Raw genomic sequence first — 15,750 nt, 5'->3', positions numbered from 1 at the left:
CCGACGTGACGACGGCCCTTGAGGACGGGATGAGTGATGTCAAGCACCTTGCCCTAGGAGCTCAGTGCCACCGCCAGCGCCGCGTCTCCCACGAACAGCGGTACTCGAAAAGCCGTCACGTGGACCACGGCAGGACCCACGCAGGCTACTGGGACGGAAGTGCCGTTCACGTTGAAGGCGCCTTCCACCAGCATCTTCTCCGCCGCCGCAGCCGAGGCCATGGCGACGCAGAACTTCATGCCTCCATGGTGCTGGAGGCTCTCTAGCCCTTTCGGGCCGACAACCGACTCGATGCCGTCGACGATGTCGTCAGGAGTCGCGTCGGAAGTAACTGAAAACTGGAAACAGTGCGCCTTTGGGGGCGGCGCACGGAACACCGGAGGGGCAGCAGGCAACAAGCAACAAGCGTAAGCAACAAGCGTGCTCGTCAATCGTCGATCTACGAATCTTTAAGGAACGAAGCAGCGCAACTAAAACGAAGGACCACGAAAAAGAGAGACACGAACACGCGCTGACTTACAACTGACTGTTTTAATCGGAAAACCACATATAAATATAAACCACATATCTCTAATCGCTGCGTCACAGGCTCACATCGTCATCGCAAACTACTAACATAAAAATAAAAATAAAGGAAAAACCATTGGCGAAAGGTAAGCACCTACAGGCTCCCACGCTTTTCCAACAGATATATCTCGCGCTTAGACAAGGCTATCGAAGTGCTGCTCACACATGAGTCACCTTCTGTGCAGATATGATACGCCTCTACTACTTCCCGTACCAGTTGTTCTTTATGGCGATACAGCACAACAGTGTTGTCAAAGTACGGAGTGCATAGGCAGGATTTGCAATGTGCAGCCAGTTTTGACGAACCGGAGCCACGCAAAGAATTAGCGTGCTCCAAAAGGCGTTCGTTGAGGCACCTGCCTGTTTGACCCACGTAGAAATGGCCACACGAGAACGGAATCCTGTAAACGACTCCAACTCTGCACTGCACAAACTGAGTGGCATGATGGACTCCGCACCCTTCTGTGGCGTTGCCGTTTTCTTTCTTGCGTTTCACTGACGCCGGAACCTTGCTCAGCTTATTAGGCGCTGAAAACAAGACCTTGCCCCCAAACTTCGCCGCTATCTTCTTCCATCTGTGAGACAGCCGATGCACATATGGGACTACCACCCCTTTGTTCTTACTTCCAGTGTCATTTTCAGCTACTTTTTCTTTCTTTGTTTTCATTTTCAAGAGTAGCCTGTTGCACGTTGGCACTAACACCTCTTCCGGAAAACCTGCTGCTCTGCAACGAGACCATTGTGGGTCAAAGCTTGAACCAACTTCATGCAAGCATGACTTCTTAATTGCCGCTCCAAGGCACGCCATGGCGATCCCGTTCTTGACCAGCTTGGAATGATTTGAATCAAAATCAAGAAGTGGCTTTTGCGTTCTTGGTGCGTAACGCCAACATACATGGTTCCTTTGAAACTTGAAGTTGATATCCAAAAACTGCAGGCGGTCTTCAGAAGGCATTTCATAGGTAAACCTTAGTTCAGGCGCCGTGCTTGAAAATACCTTCATGATGTTATTGACCACTTCAGGGCTTGCTTCCGTTGGTAGTGCCACAAGATAGTCATCCACGTTGGCGTTACGCACCAAGAACGCAAAAGCCACTTCTTGATTTTGATTCAAATCATTCCAAGCTGGTCAAGAACGGGATCGCCATGGCGTGCCTTGGAGCGGCAATTAAGAAGTCATGCTTGCATGAAGTTGGTTCAAGCTTTGACCCACAATGGTCTCGTTGCAGAGCAGCAGGTTTTCCGGAAGAGGTGTTAGTGTCAACGTGCAACAGGCTACTCTTGAAAATGAAAACAAAAAAAGAAAAAGTAGCTGAAAATGACACTGGAAGTAAGAACAAAGGGGTGGTAGTCCCATATGTGCATCGGCTGTCTCACAGATGGAAGAAGATAGCGGCGAAGTTTGGGGGCAAGGTCTTGTTTTCAGCGCCTAATAGGCTGAGCAAGGTTCCGGCGTCAGTGAAACGCAAGAAAGAAAACGGCAACGCCACAGAAGGGTGCGGAGTCCATCATGCCACTCAGTTTGTGCAGTGCAGAGTTGGAGTCGTTTACAGGATTCCGTTCTCGTGTGGCCATTTCTACGTGGGTCAAACAGGCAGGTGCCTCAACGAACGCCTTTTGGAACACGATAATTCTTTGCGTGGCTCCGGTTCGTCAAAACTGGCTGCACATTGCAAATCCTGCCTATGCACTCCGTACTTTGACAACACTGTTGTGCTGTATCGCCATAAAGAACAACTGGTACGGGAAGTAGTAGAGGCGTATCATATCTGCACAGAAGGTGACTCATGTGTGAGCAGCACTTCGATAGCCTTGTCTAAGCGCGAGATATATCTGTTGGAAAAGCGTGGGAGCCTGTAGGTGCTTACCTTTCGCCAATGGTTTTTCCTTTATTTTTATTTTTATGTTAGTAGTTTGCGATGACGATGTGAGCCTGTGACGCAGCGATTAGAGATATGTGGTTTATATTTATATGTGGTTTTCCGATTAAAACAGTCAGTTGTAAGTCAGCGCGTGTTCGTGTCTCTCTTTTTCTTGGTCCTTCGTTTTAGTTGCGCTGTTTCGTTCCTTAAAGATGCAATACCAACTCGCCCACTATGCTATTGTGATCTACGAATGTCCGCCGCTCGCGGCATCGCTCAATTTAAAGCCGGCAAGGAAACTTCCAGATAACAAGACAAGATCATCTACAGAAATCTGGAAAAACCTAGATGCAGCCTTTCATGGCTGCGATCAAACGAGATTAGTGTGGTCGCTTCTCGCGTCACTAACAAAAGTGATAACCCTTTCCTGCAGCCTTGAGCGTGAACGAACAAACACTACAATGATACGTGGCATTACCCCCCTTCCAAAGAAGGATCGTCTCGATGCTTTAAAATAAAAATAAGCGCGGAGAATGAAACTTCGAGTCCTTTAGCGTTCATAATATGGCTTCAGGCGTACGACATGTACGACTTCCGGGCGTGGGCGGCGTCGCTGAGATGCTGTCGTGCCGTCGGGGATGACTTCATAGTCGAGGTCACCGATGCGACGGAGAACCCTGTACGGGCCAAAGTAGCGTCGCAGCAACTTTTCGCTCAATCCACGGCGGCGAACTGGCGTCCATATCCAAACCCGATCACCTGGCTTGTAATGCGTGTCTCGTCGGCGCAGATTGTAGCGTCGGGCGTCGATGTGCTGCTGGTCTTGTATGCGAAGCCGCGCAAATCTTCGGGCTTCCTCGGCGCGATGAAGGTAGGCAGCGACGTCGAGGTTGCCTTCGTCGGAAACGTGCGGGAGCATTGCGTCGAGTGTTGTCGTGGGCTTCCTGCCGTATACCAGCTGGAATGGAGTAAACCTGGTTGTCTCCTGGGCGGCAGTATTATAGGCGAAGATCACGTAGCGCAGAATAGAGTCCCATGTCTTGTGTTCGGCGTTGATGTACATGGAGAGCATGTCTGCGATGGTCTTGTTCAGACGCTCTGTGAGTCCGTTGGTTTGCGGATGATAGGCAGTTGTCCTCCGATGGCTTGTCTGGCTGTACCTTAAAATGGCTTGCGTCAGCTCCGCTGTAAATGCTGTTCCTCTGGCTGTGATGAGCAGTTCGGGTGCGCCGTGTCGGAGGAGAATTTGTTCGACAAAAAATTTTACAACTTCTATGGCGGTACCACTAGGCAACGCTTTTGCTTCGGCGTAGCGGGTCATGTAGTCGGTGGCCACGATGATCCATTTGTTACCTGATGATGAAGTGGGAAAGGGGCCGAGGAGGTCCATCCCGATTTGCTGAAAGGGCTCAGTTGGCGGTGGTATGGGGTTCAGAAGTCCGGCTGGTCTAGTCGGAGGCGTTTTGCGTCGCTGACACTCACGGCACGTTTTCACGTAATGGGAAACGTCGGTTGCTAGCCGCGGCCAATAGTACTTCTTCTGGATGCGGTGCAACGTGCGAGCAATCCCGAGATGCCCTGCAGTCGGCTCATCATGACATGCCTGCATAATTTCGTGCTTGAGATTTTTGGGCACGACCAGAAGATGCACTGTCCTGTTGGGCGCAAAGTTCTTCTTCAGAAGGACATTATTGTGAAGGACGAAGGACGACAGTTGGCGATTGAACCCCCGGGGAGGCGATGCGGTCTTGCCTTTCAAATAATCAACTAGGCTTTGCAACTCAGGATCCGAGCGCTGCTGGTGCGCGAAACTGCTGGCGCTTACCGGTCCTAAAAAAGCGTCGTCGTCTTCCTGTTCCGGTGCAGCGTCGACAGGGGCTCGCGACAAGCACTCTGTGTCGGAATTCTTGCGGCCAGATTTGTAGACTACAGTTATGTCGAATTCTTGAAGACGCAGGCTCCAACGAGCAAGGCGGCCGGATGGATCTGGGCAGCAGTGCGTCAGCACTGCTGCCGAACGTGGATTGATGTCGAACGTGGATTGATGGCCTTGGTCAGATAGTTCTGCGGGTTGGTCGGGTAGGGGAATACGTCTCTGATGTCTGCCAGCTCGTCGAGGAAAGCGATCGTCGTACCTTTGTTTAGATGCCGGTATTCTTCGGTGAAGTTGGTTAGCAACACCTGGGCTTGCCCATTTCGGATTTCGGCGACTCCCCTCGCAATGCCCAATCCTCGATCCAGGAGTAACTGGGTGTTCCCCTCGATAACGCCTTCGGCATTTTCGATGTCTCCAGTACCTATGCCAACGAGAACACTTGATCGGGGCGGCACGCTCAATGCTTCATCGAGGACGTTTAAGGCAACGTGATGAGTCGCGCTCGTCGCAACAGGTGTGGCTTTTTCCGTGGGAAGCTTGATCGACTTAGATCGAAGGTCGATGACCGCCCGATATTCTTTCAGGAAGTCCATTCCCAAAATCACGTCTCTCGAGTACTGCTGTAGGATCAGGAAGGTTGTCGCATAGGTTCTCCCATTTACAGTAACTCTCGCGGTGCAGCGTCCTGACGGCGTAATCAGGTTGCCACCTGCGGTGCGGATCAGCGGGCCATCCCAGGTTGTTGTTACCTTCCTGAGTCGGACAGCGAGTGGGCCACTCATGACAGAGTAGTCAGCTCCCGTGTCCACCAAGGCAGTAACCGCGTGACCGTCGACCGTAACTTCAAGGTCACTTGTTCGCGTTCCCGTATTGTACGTTGTCTTCGGTGTCCGATCTCGGCTTCGTCGAGTAGTGAGGCTGCGGTGGGCGTACTGCGACGTTACTTCACTGGGCAGCGGTAAAAGCTTCAAGTCTGGCCGCGTCGTCGTCGTCGGTGTCGTCGTAGTTGAGGCATGGTCTTGAGTACTCGTCGATGGAGGATCTTTGTCATTGCGCTCCCACCTCCAGAGGCTGCTTTATTTAGTTTAACCTTCGGGGGCTGGGGGAGCGTCCACGCATGGCGTAATCTCGGCTGGAAGAAACAAAGCGCGGAGACGATGGCGACAGGGAACGTGATAGGCGGCGCGGCGATGAGTATTCTTCCCGACGCAAAAACACCTCGATTTCGGCTGGTCGCTGGCCGGGTCGGGGTCGTGGAGCGTCGTAAGAGAACCCTCGGATGCCCAGTCTTCTGTATGGGCAGTGCCGGAGGACGTGACCGGCTTCGCCACAATGGAAGGATAGTGGGCGGCGCTGGTTGGGAGTTCTCCACTCATCGCATTTCCTCGGCTGCGCGCGTCGCTCGTAGGACGGGCGGGTTGGGGCGAGCTGGCGGCGGTCCAACGCAGCTGGCTGAGGGCGATAGGGGCTTGGGTCCCGTCGTCAAGGTGCAGGACGGTGCACAGCTGCGGCGTAAGTCATGTCTGGGGGCTGCAGAGGCTGCGTGGGTGTCGGCGTCACACCCAAGGCCTGTTGAACCTCGTCCCGGATGACGTCAGTGAGCGATGAAAGTTGCGGCAGCGTTCCCGTTGGCAGCAATCGTCGGAGCTCCTCTCGCACAACTTCAAGTATAACCTCCCGCAGGTTATCGTTGTTAGCGGTGTCCATGCAGCTTGCTGACAAAAAGCGCGGCTGGCGGTCATACTGGCGGGCTCGGGCGTCAAGGGTTTTCTCCATTGTGGATGCCTCTTCTACGAATTCCGCGACGGTTTTCGGTGGGTTGCGAACGAGGCCGGCAAATAGTTGCTCTTTAACTCCTCGCATAAGCAACTTCTCCTTCTCTTCTTCCTTCATGCTCGCGTCGGCACGCCGGAAGAGACGCTTCATTTCCTCAGTGTACACTGCAACGGTCTCGTTTGGGTGTTGTATGCGAGACTGTAGCAGCTGCTGGGCTCTCTCCTTTCGCACGATGTTCGTGAAGGTCTTTAGAAGCTGCTCCTTGAAGGTTTCCCAGTTCGTGATGTTAGCTTCCTCATTCTCAAACCAGACTTTTGCTGGTCCCTCCAAGGCGAAGAAGACGTACCTAAGTTTCGTGGCATCGTCCCAGTTGTTGACGATAGCCACACAGTCGAACTGCTCCAGCCATTCTTCGGGGTCGGCGCCAGGCGAAGCGTCGAAGGTTGGTGGCACCCGGGGCTGGTGAAGAATGATTGGAGTCGTCGTCTGGGGCAAGCTCGTGGTAGACGTTGCGGCTGGCTTCCGCTTCCGGGTAGGGTCCGGCAGATTCCCGAACTCTGGTGCGTCCCCTTGCAGGCGTCGGCTAGCGCGGTAGACTGGACTCAGGTCCTGCGGTTGATGACTCAGAGGGCTTGTAGGGGGTGTCCGGTACATGGAAGGAGTAAAGTTTCACAGGTTTTTTATCTTCTTCTTTGCACCAGAGGTGCCCCCGCCAGAGACGGTTTGCTTAACTCGAAGACTGAAGCTTCTTTCTTCGCACCAGGGGTGCCCTGTCAGAGACGGTCTTGTGTTCAGTTGAGACGCAGGGGTAAGGCCAACACTTCAAATTTTATGTACAGTATTTACAATAGATACAAGTTAAGGCACTCGAGACAAATTAAACGGCAAAAGGACAAACAACAAAAAGGTGGAACTGGCTAATACTAGGGGAGGCCCCTACTCGGCGTTGCCGAAGATGCGTAGCATCTCGCCTTAGCGCAGAACCCCGCTTCCAGCTCCGGGGCCCGGTTTTAAATACATCAAGGCCCGGCCCACATTTGGTGGCTTCCAATCATGTTACGATGTTCACATGATTGGTTTATCGAGAGCCTGGCTAGCCCTCCAGCTTCCGTAGGGCAAAACGCCCTTTTCACAAACCCAAACGCACGGTCGTGTCATATAAAAACAAACACAAATATACATTCGTGCCAGTACGTGCGCGAATCGGTACCGCGTGTCGGGGGACACCCGTTCTTCCCAGCGGGCGCGTTCCAAGAAAGGAGACGCTCCGCGTTGAGCGCCCCCAGCCGCGTTTCAATGACTCCGCGTACACTAACGATCCCTTACACGCCCTTCCCAAGATTCTACAAAGGGCTCAAATGCCACTTTTAGAATTATAACTAAAGGGATCGGTACGGGTCACAAAACCACCCTGTGGGTGACATACCGCGGATACACTAGCACTGGCACAAACAAAACCAAAAGCAAAATAATGCACATGGGCAACAACACAACATTAAGGAAAATGCTTAAGGCACCAAGAAAACATAGGCAAATTGCACGCTAAAATACACACAGTGTCATGCCTGCCGTGCGCCGTAACACAGCGTCCAAGTTGGTGCGTTGCACCCAGTTCACCAGCATGCACACCCGCGTCCTGTTCGACACACACACACACCGACACTCGCAACTAGAGCGTTCAGTAGCACTGATACGGGGTCCGAAAGCGGCCACGTGAGCCTCCTTGGTCGCACCGAGCGTCCATGTGTGCGTTCGAGCCACTACGCGTCTCAACACAATTAACGCCTAACTGCCACTCGGCTCATTAGGCTGGTGCCACAGCGGGGCAAGAATTCAAAAATGCTGCCCTCCAGGATCGAAAACAACGTCCTGATCCTCGATAAGTCCAAATACTTCAGCACGCGACACACTTGAGGGAAAGCTTTCTCCGGCGCGCCGGGTCGAACCGCGTACTGCGTGAGGAACATAGTCCCTGTCCAGCCTAATCATATCAGTGCGACCACTTTTGCCACACGTGATTTGGCGTCCTGCAGCACGGGATGTACCGCTCCACGCGCTGACTTTCAACGTGAAGGCCACGCACCTGCCTCCTGTTACTTCGCCTCGCTTGGAGTCATTTGTTCCGTTCCTGCACGGGCATGAAATGAAATTTCCGCTCCCTGCATTATAGGCGCTTGCCGATTTCGTGGCATGATATACCTCCGAGGCTACCTGCACTCTTTCGCAGCCACTTAATCCTAATTTGCCTTGTGGCAAGTCGCCACGAATTTCCCTGTCCTCAAATGAAAGGACTTTGCCATCAATAGTGCTACGTGGCACTTCATGCCACATGCCTGGCACAGTGTGCCGTTGCGGCAACGTTTGACCTCCTCCTATCCCTAGCTCGCCAGTCTGACGTCTGTCATCGCTGGTCGTTTCACGCTGAACCGACTGCTCTTTTTCGCAGCTTGCCTGAGACCGAGTTTTTATTCCGGAACTCGCGCCCTCGTCCCTGGTCTTATCTGGGGCAGTGCTAACCTGTGCAGCTGGATCGCCGGGGTGCGCGTTCACCGCCTCTAACACCGCGACGCTGCGTTCCATCAGGCTGCTTTCTTGAACTGAGACTCCAGCTTCGCAGAAATCGGGCTCACTTTTTACTTCTGCCTGGCTGTTTTCCTCACCTGTGCTTGACAGGCATATGCCTTTGCCTTCCAGCACTGGCGGCCTCTCCGCTCGGGACTCGGGGCAGTTCTCCCTGCCTAGTTGATTAGCTCTCCTTGACTCCTTGAGCTTAGCCAGCTCGAGCTCTAGCTGCTGGCGCCTTGCTTCTAACGCCTGCAAATCCGGAGTTTTTTTCCTCGCATAGCGGCGCCTTTCCTCCATTCAATTTTGCAAGCTCAGCCTGATAATAAGCTAAACGCGCCTTCGTCAATTGCACTCGATAACTCACATCGAGTGAAGACCGGCTTGGATAACTCTCCATACCGTCTTCCGTACCCCTCAGCTGTCCTACCGGCTCGAACACAGGGACGTGAACAATGCGACCAAGGAAACTCACGGTTTCGATGCGTCGATCCGCATTGCCACTCCTTGGCGTCGGAGTCCACATCCACTTTCACCGCACGCTGCGATGAGCTGTCGGACGCCGCTGGTCCGCCGCCGGTGACCGTCGAGTTCTCGACGCGCTGCTTTCCTTGACCGGATGCAGTCCCGCGTCGCTGGACACCTGCCGTGGTCCTTGCGTCCTTGCCGCCGTCTCTCCGCAGGTCCTTTCTCGAACGCTGCTGTTGCCTGATCGTCACCTTTCTCCCTGTTTTCAATCGTCTTCCTGCGCTGTCTTTCGATGGCCGCAGGATCCTGTCGACTGCGCCAGTAAATTTTCACAGGTTCTTTATCTTCTTTCCTCGCACCAGAGGTGCCCCCGCCAGAGACGGTTTGCTTAACTCGAAGACTTGAAGACGCAGGGATAACAAAAATGAATACTTGAAGTTTTATATACAAATATTTACAGCGTATAGAAGTTTAGACACTCGAGACAAATTAACGGCACAAAGATACAACACAACAAAAAGGTGGAACTGGCTAATACTAGGGGAGGCCCCTACTCGGCGTTGCCGAAGATGCGTAGCATCTCACCGTAGCGCAGAAACCCGCTTCCAGCTCCGGGGCCCGGTTTTAAAGACCTCAAGGCCCGGCCCACATTTGGTGGCTTCCAATCATGTTACGATGTTCACATGACTGGTTTATCGAGAGCCTGGCCAGCCCTCCAGCTTCCGTAGGGCAAAACGCCCTTTCCACAAACCCAAACGCACGGTCGTGTCATATAAAAACAAACACAAATATACATTCGTGCCAGTACGTGCGCGAATCGGTACCGCGTGTCGGGGGACACCCGTTCTTCCCAGCGCGTTCGCGAGCGGGCGCGTTCCAAGAAAGGAGACGCTCCGCGTTGAGCGCCCCCAGCCGCGTTCCAATGACTCCGCGTACACTAACGATCCCTTACAGAAGGCTACCCCGCACCTTTACCAGATGTCACGTTTTAGTGACGGCAGTCCAGCGGTCAGGAAGACACCAGAAATACTTGCAAACGAAGCTTTTTTTTAGGGCTTACTTGCGCCCGCAAAAAGAACTGAATCACTCGGTGGCGGCGTAGAAAGAGAAGTTTATTTTTTCTAATGTCAACAAAAGTACAAAACAAAACGGCTGAACTCAAAGGTATGATGTCACATGCACATGCGCAGTGCCGCTGCACTCAGCACGTCAGTAGGGCAATAAGAAAGCCGATACTCGACCGCCGCGCAGGACGATGAAGTATGTCGACGACTTGCGGAAAAACTCCGCTTCGCTCATTGACACTGCGTCCACGCATGCTTGCTCAAAGAGGCGCGTGCGGAGGCGCTGCAACATCGGAAACATTGCTCTTTGCGGACGCCCATTTAAGGAAGCCGCTCCACGCTGCCGCTACATAACGAACATGCCGACACACAAGAGCATATTTGTCAACAGTTCGCGTGAACTAGTGCGCGCTTCGAGGCGGTTTAAAAACATGCGTGACACCAGTATCCGAAAGGTGCGCGCAACTACACACTCAAACATAGCGTGCCGCAATGTTTCTAAGAGACCGCATTGCGGGCATCGGGCGGAGGGCGCCACGCCCCAAGCCGCAAGGCGGTCTCTAGTGGGCAGGACCCGCCAGCCTCGCAACCAGCCGAAGTCCCTGATATCTGCAGGAAGTGCAGGTCAGGTCAGTTGGCGCCAGCGCGCCCGTCTCGTTTTCTGGAGTTGTTCGCGGGTGAGCTCTGCTACCGTTAGTATCCATATTACGTCAACTCTAAACTGGAGTAGCCACATTAAGCATATTGTCACGTTGTAGTGACGGCAGTCCAGCGGTCAGGAGGACACCAGAAATACTTGCAAACGAAACTCTTTATTTGGGCTGACTTGCGCCCGCAAAAGAACTGAATCACTCGGCGGCGGCGTAAGCAACAAGCGTGCTCGTCAATCGTCGACCTACGAATGTCTGCCGCTCGCGGCATCGCTCAATTTAAAGCCGGCAAGGAAACTTCCAGATAACAAGACAAGATCATCTACAGAAATCTGGAAAAACCTAGATGCAGCCTTTCATGGCTGCGATCAATCGAGATTAGTCTGGTCACTTCTCGCGTCACCAAGAAAAGTGATAACAACCCTTTCCTGCTGCCTTGAGCGTGAACGAACAAACACTACAATGATACGTGGCAATACAAAAGACAAACAAAAGTTTCCTCCCTGCCTGGGTCGTCCGGCGTCATGGTGAAGTGGCTCGGGGTGCAACTGTATAAAAAAACGCAAGCAAAACAAACGCGTACAAGAAGATGCGCACGACGCCCTTACAGTATTGGTCAGCGATCCTCAAAAATGAAACCTTTTTCACGTTCCTTATCCCAGGGATTACGCTTATTTACACATTTTTCCACCTAATTTGACACCAATCCAACGTTTTGCGACCATGTGGCGTTTTGTGGGTACATGTGGCGTACCCTTATGTAGGCCAAATTTATCAAATCTAGAAAAAAAACAAGACCTGGTTCAGTTTTAAAAAATTAGGTGTACTGTCACGAAGGTTCTCCGAAATGCCAAGCGTACGCACTTCAACAATGTGTTCGCAAGAGCTCTCACACTGCTCATCCTGATGAATTGTCGAGCACGTTAAACCTGCTCTTATATCGAAGTATATCCAGCAAACCAATTCTGGAAATACAGTGTGACGGAAATACTCTTACAGAAAAGCCTCTAGCAGATGCCTTTAATTCTTATTTCGTTAACCTAGCAGATAGGAAACACAATATGTCACATTCCGTACTTATGCGCCTCCAACACAGACAGCGCTTTCGTCTCTGCAACGAAAAGTAGTGAGATTTGCGCAGAATTCCTCGGATTAAAAACAGTAAAGTTAGAGACATTGACGGTCTCAAAATAAAACTAGTGAAATTCGTTTTAGAACATATTTTGTCGGTTCTTGCCCAGGTTTTTAACCTGCGCATGACATCCGGCATATTTCCAGAAGACATGAAGCGTGCAAAGGTCGTTGTGATACTCAAATCAGGTGATAAGACAACTTTTCAAATTATAGGCTAATATCAGTCCTCCCTGCCTTTTCCAAAGGACTATAAAAAATTATTGCACTAGAATGAATTCTTTTTGCGAAAAACACAGTTTAATAACCCTATGGCAGTTTCGTTTTCAAAAAGGAATGTCGACCGAACTTGCTTTATTAACACAAAAGGAAACCATAATAAAGTCTTTAGAAGCAAAGGAGCTAATTATTGGTATTTTTGTAGACTTCTCGAAAGCATTTGACTCTTTGAATCACGAAACACTTTTAGCAAAACTAGAACTTTATGGATTTCGGGGAGTGTCAATAAATCTCCTGAAATCGCATCTAATAAACAGTCAACAATTCGTCTTAATAAATGAGAACTGTTCTACTCCGGAACTCCTGAAAGCCAGTGTTCCACAAGGTAGTGTCTTAGGACCTTTGTTATTCAATTGATATATAAATAATATTGTAAACATCACAGACCATGCTTCCTTCATTATCTACGCAGACGACACGAGCGTATTTATAAGGTCTGACAGCCTTGATGATCTTCATGATGCAGCCAATCAATGCCACTCTTGAAAAGTTACATCATTGGAGTCAAGCAAACTCACTGTATATTAATAATAAAAAGACTAAGGCAATCCTTTTTATCCTGGCCCATAAACACATAAGTTGCAGATTTGACCTCTATATCGAGTCAGACAAGATTGCACTTTTACCAGAGACTAAGGTGCTATGTGTCATATTTAATGAACATTTGGTATAGAACTCGCACGTGAACTATGTCCTTGCTAATTTGGCGAAAGTAGATGGAGTACTGTGTAACTGCGGTCATGTCTTACCTGCAAGGCTTAAACTTCAGATGTATAATTGCCTTCTTTCATTCCAAATAGACTACTGTTCTTTAGTTTGGAGTACAACATCGAAGGTAAATATTAATAGAATTCGCATATTACAGAAAAAAGCCCTCCGGCAAGTTGCGGGAGTTTCCTGGGCCGCACCACCAATGCCTCTTTTTCAAGTGTACAACGTTTTACCGTTCATTAATTTATACGGCTACCGATTGATAACACGATTTAAGACATGCCTGAAATTCAATAAGGCATATCTATCACTGTTTAATATGAAACGGCCTCCTGACTTGCGATATGCTCCTCGGAACCTGGTGGGTACCGTTTTCTAGGACGAATCAGGGGTAGAACAGCATTGAAAATCGCATAAGCAGGCTTCTAAATGAGTTAATCTCAAAAGATGTAAATGTATGCAGCATGTATGCAGCAGAAACCGGGCGCACTTGAGGCGTATCTGCTAAATTTTGAGTAAATGTGTCTGCAACCGATCACTCCTCAAGGTCAGAACAACTAAATCTTTGTAGCAGTTCTTTTCTGTACCTAATTTCATTTTGATTGTTGTAATTATGTCATGTTGTTTCAGTCCTTAGCGATGCTTTTTGTTGCACTGTACTCTAGAAATTTGTTAGGGCGCAGGGCCCCTGTCAAGCTGTCTAGACTCAGACTCAGGAAGTCAGGATTAGACTTCGGTAATCTTCCTTTCCTTCGCTCTTGCTCTTAGCCTGCAAGGAATGCCGTGATAAGTTTGCTTCTCTCGCTTGCATTACAGAGGCGTCCTTTGCGGCTTACTCTACATCCAATGCAATTTTGCGCGCCCCCTGAAACGTTAACTTCTCTGCGCCGAACAATGCGAGCTGGATTTCCTCGTTCCTCAAGCCTGCAACTAGTCTGTCACGTAACGCATCTTGCAAGAATGTGCCAAAGTCGCACTTCCTAGCCAAGTGTTTCAGTTCAACAGTAAATTCTTCCACACCTTCATGCTCTAGTTGTACGCGGCGACTGAATTTGCACCGTTCGGCAATCACAGAGGTTTTCGGACACTAAAGGGTTGGAAACTAAAACTGAAATCCTCGCCAAATTGAAGGAAATTCAGGAAAATCAATTGTCTTCAGAGGCACGCATGCTTGACGTGCAATCCAGGCTGTCTACTATTGAACAAAAGCTTATAAACTTCGATGAGGCTAGAGACAGGCATTCTAAACTAGAGACATTTGCTGAAAGATCTGGCATAGAAATGGCAACTGTTTCCCGAAAACTTCATGAATTAGAGCATCGCTCGCGATGCAATAATCTAATCATAAGAGGTGTGAAAGAAGAGGAGTCAGAGAGCGCAGAGGTCCTATTGGAAAAAGTGAATGAGGATATTTTTGAAGCGAAACTTAAACAAAGGGTTGACTCTATTGAACGCATTCACCGACTTGGAAAGATGAAAGAAGGTAGTGACCGTCCGATCATTGTTAAGTTTGCAGACTTTAGGGACAAGATGAGAATCTTGAGTAATTGTTTCAACCTGAAGGGCACTGCGTATACTGCAAGTAAGGATTTTTCTAAGCGAATTGTTGAAATAAGGAAAAATCTCTGGAACTCATGTGCGAATGAACGAAAGAATGGTGCGAAAGCAAAGTTAATTTTTGATAAGTTGAAAGTTAATAATACCCTTTACGCTTGGGACGACGAAGCCAAGCAGCGGTTTAAATGCCGGGATGATTCTAGCAATGAGTGACTGAACGATCATAAACCTGATTGCTTCAAGATTATAAATGTGAACGCCAGAAGCATGATTAACAAAGTAGATGCGATAGAAAGTATATGTCTTGAGCATGATCCTGATACTATCATAATCACTGAGACTTGGCTACACAAAGGTATCGGAGACTGTGAAGTTACACCCCCCGGCTACTCCATAGTAAGAAAAGACCGTGAAAGGAGAGGTGGTGGCGTTGCGATAATGATAAAGAGCAACATAGCCTTTTCTATCAAGGAAGCGTTTGGAGATTTAGAAACTGCATGGGTCAAAATCAGGCTGAATTCTCGCAGTGTCTTAGTGGGGGCTTTCTACCGAGCTCCAAACTCAACTACTGATGTGCTTGTTGCCTTGAAAAGATTATTGGACTCCAAAATTCACTATGGTGACAATATCTTGTTACTTGGTGATTTCAATCTGCCTGAAATTGATTGTTTGTCTCTTTCTCCTGGCAATGTTGATGGAGCTACCAGTGAACAGCTGGTTGAACTCGCATATTGCTACGATTTGAACCAGATTGTTGACCAGAGCACAAGAGTATGTTCAACTACATCTTCGATATTGGATCTTGTCTTCTTGTCATCCGGTTTACAAGAGTTTTTGCAGAGTTGTGATGTGGAAGAAGGTTTGTCTGACCATAAGATGGTGGTTGTGTCACTCAATATGATTCCTGATATCCGTCATAAACCTTGTAGAAGAGTTGTTTTGAATTTTGCTGCTGCTGACGATGTCGGAGTATTAGACTACCTCGAAAACTCGTTTAATGAATTCATGAGCTTCTATGAAGACGGAGCTGGAACCGATGAAATGTGGGAGTTCTTTGCAAACATGATAGCGCATGGAGTCAATATGTTTATTCCTAAAACCATGAAAACAATAAGAAGGAATCCTTGGATTAATAGGGATATCATTCACAAAAAAAGACAGCTAAAACGTAAGCGTAAAAGATGCTCAGACCACCCGAGTCCTGTACTGAAAAACTCCATACATCTAATGAGCCAAGAATTAAAACG

At 49.6% G+C, this 15,750-nt stretch overlaps 1 protein-coding gene across 1 annotated transcript in view; it reads left to right on the top strand.

Moving 5' to 3' along the window:
* The window catches only part of LOC149325703 (uncharacterized), a 65,195-nt gene extending 50,479 nt beyond the window's left edge, over window positions 1–14,716 (top strand). The window contains exon 2 of the mRNA XM_089564369.1: window positions 14,021–14,716. Within this exon, the coding sequence (XP_089420495.1) occupies window positions 14,021–14,716 (696 nt within the window). The remainder of the gene's footprint in view (window positions 1–14,020) is intronic.
* The last annotated feature ends 1,034 nt before the right edge of the window (window positions 14,717–15,750 follow it).

This window comes from Amblyomma mixtum, chromosome 10, assembly GCF_055824585.1.
Source record: "Amblyomma mixtum isolate Tamu chromosome 10, ASM5582458v1, whole genome shotgun sequence".
In the NCBI taxonomy this organism is placed as follows: domain Eukaryota; kingdom Metazoa; phylum Arthropoda; class Arachnida; order Ixodida; family Ixodidae; genus Amblyomma; species Amblyomma mixtum.
The sequence above is the reverse complement of the archived record's forward strand: the minus strand, read 5'-3'. Positions and strand labels throughout refer to the sequence as shown.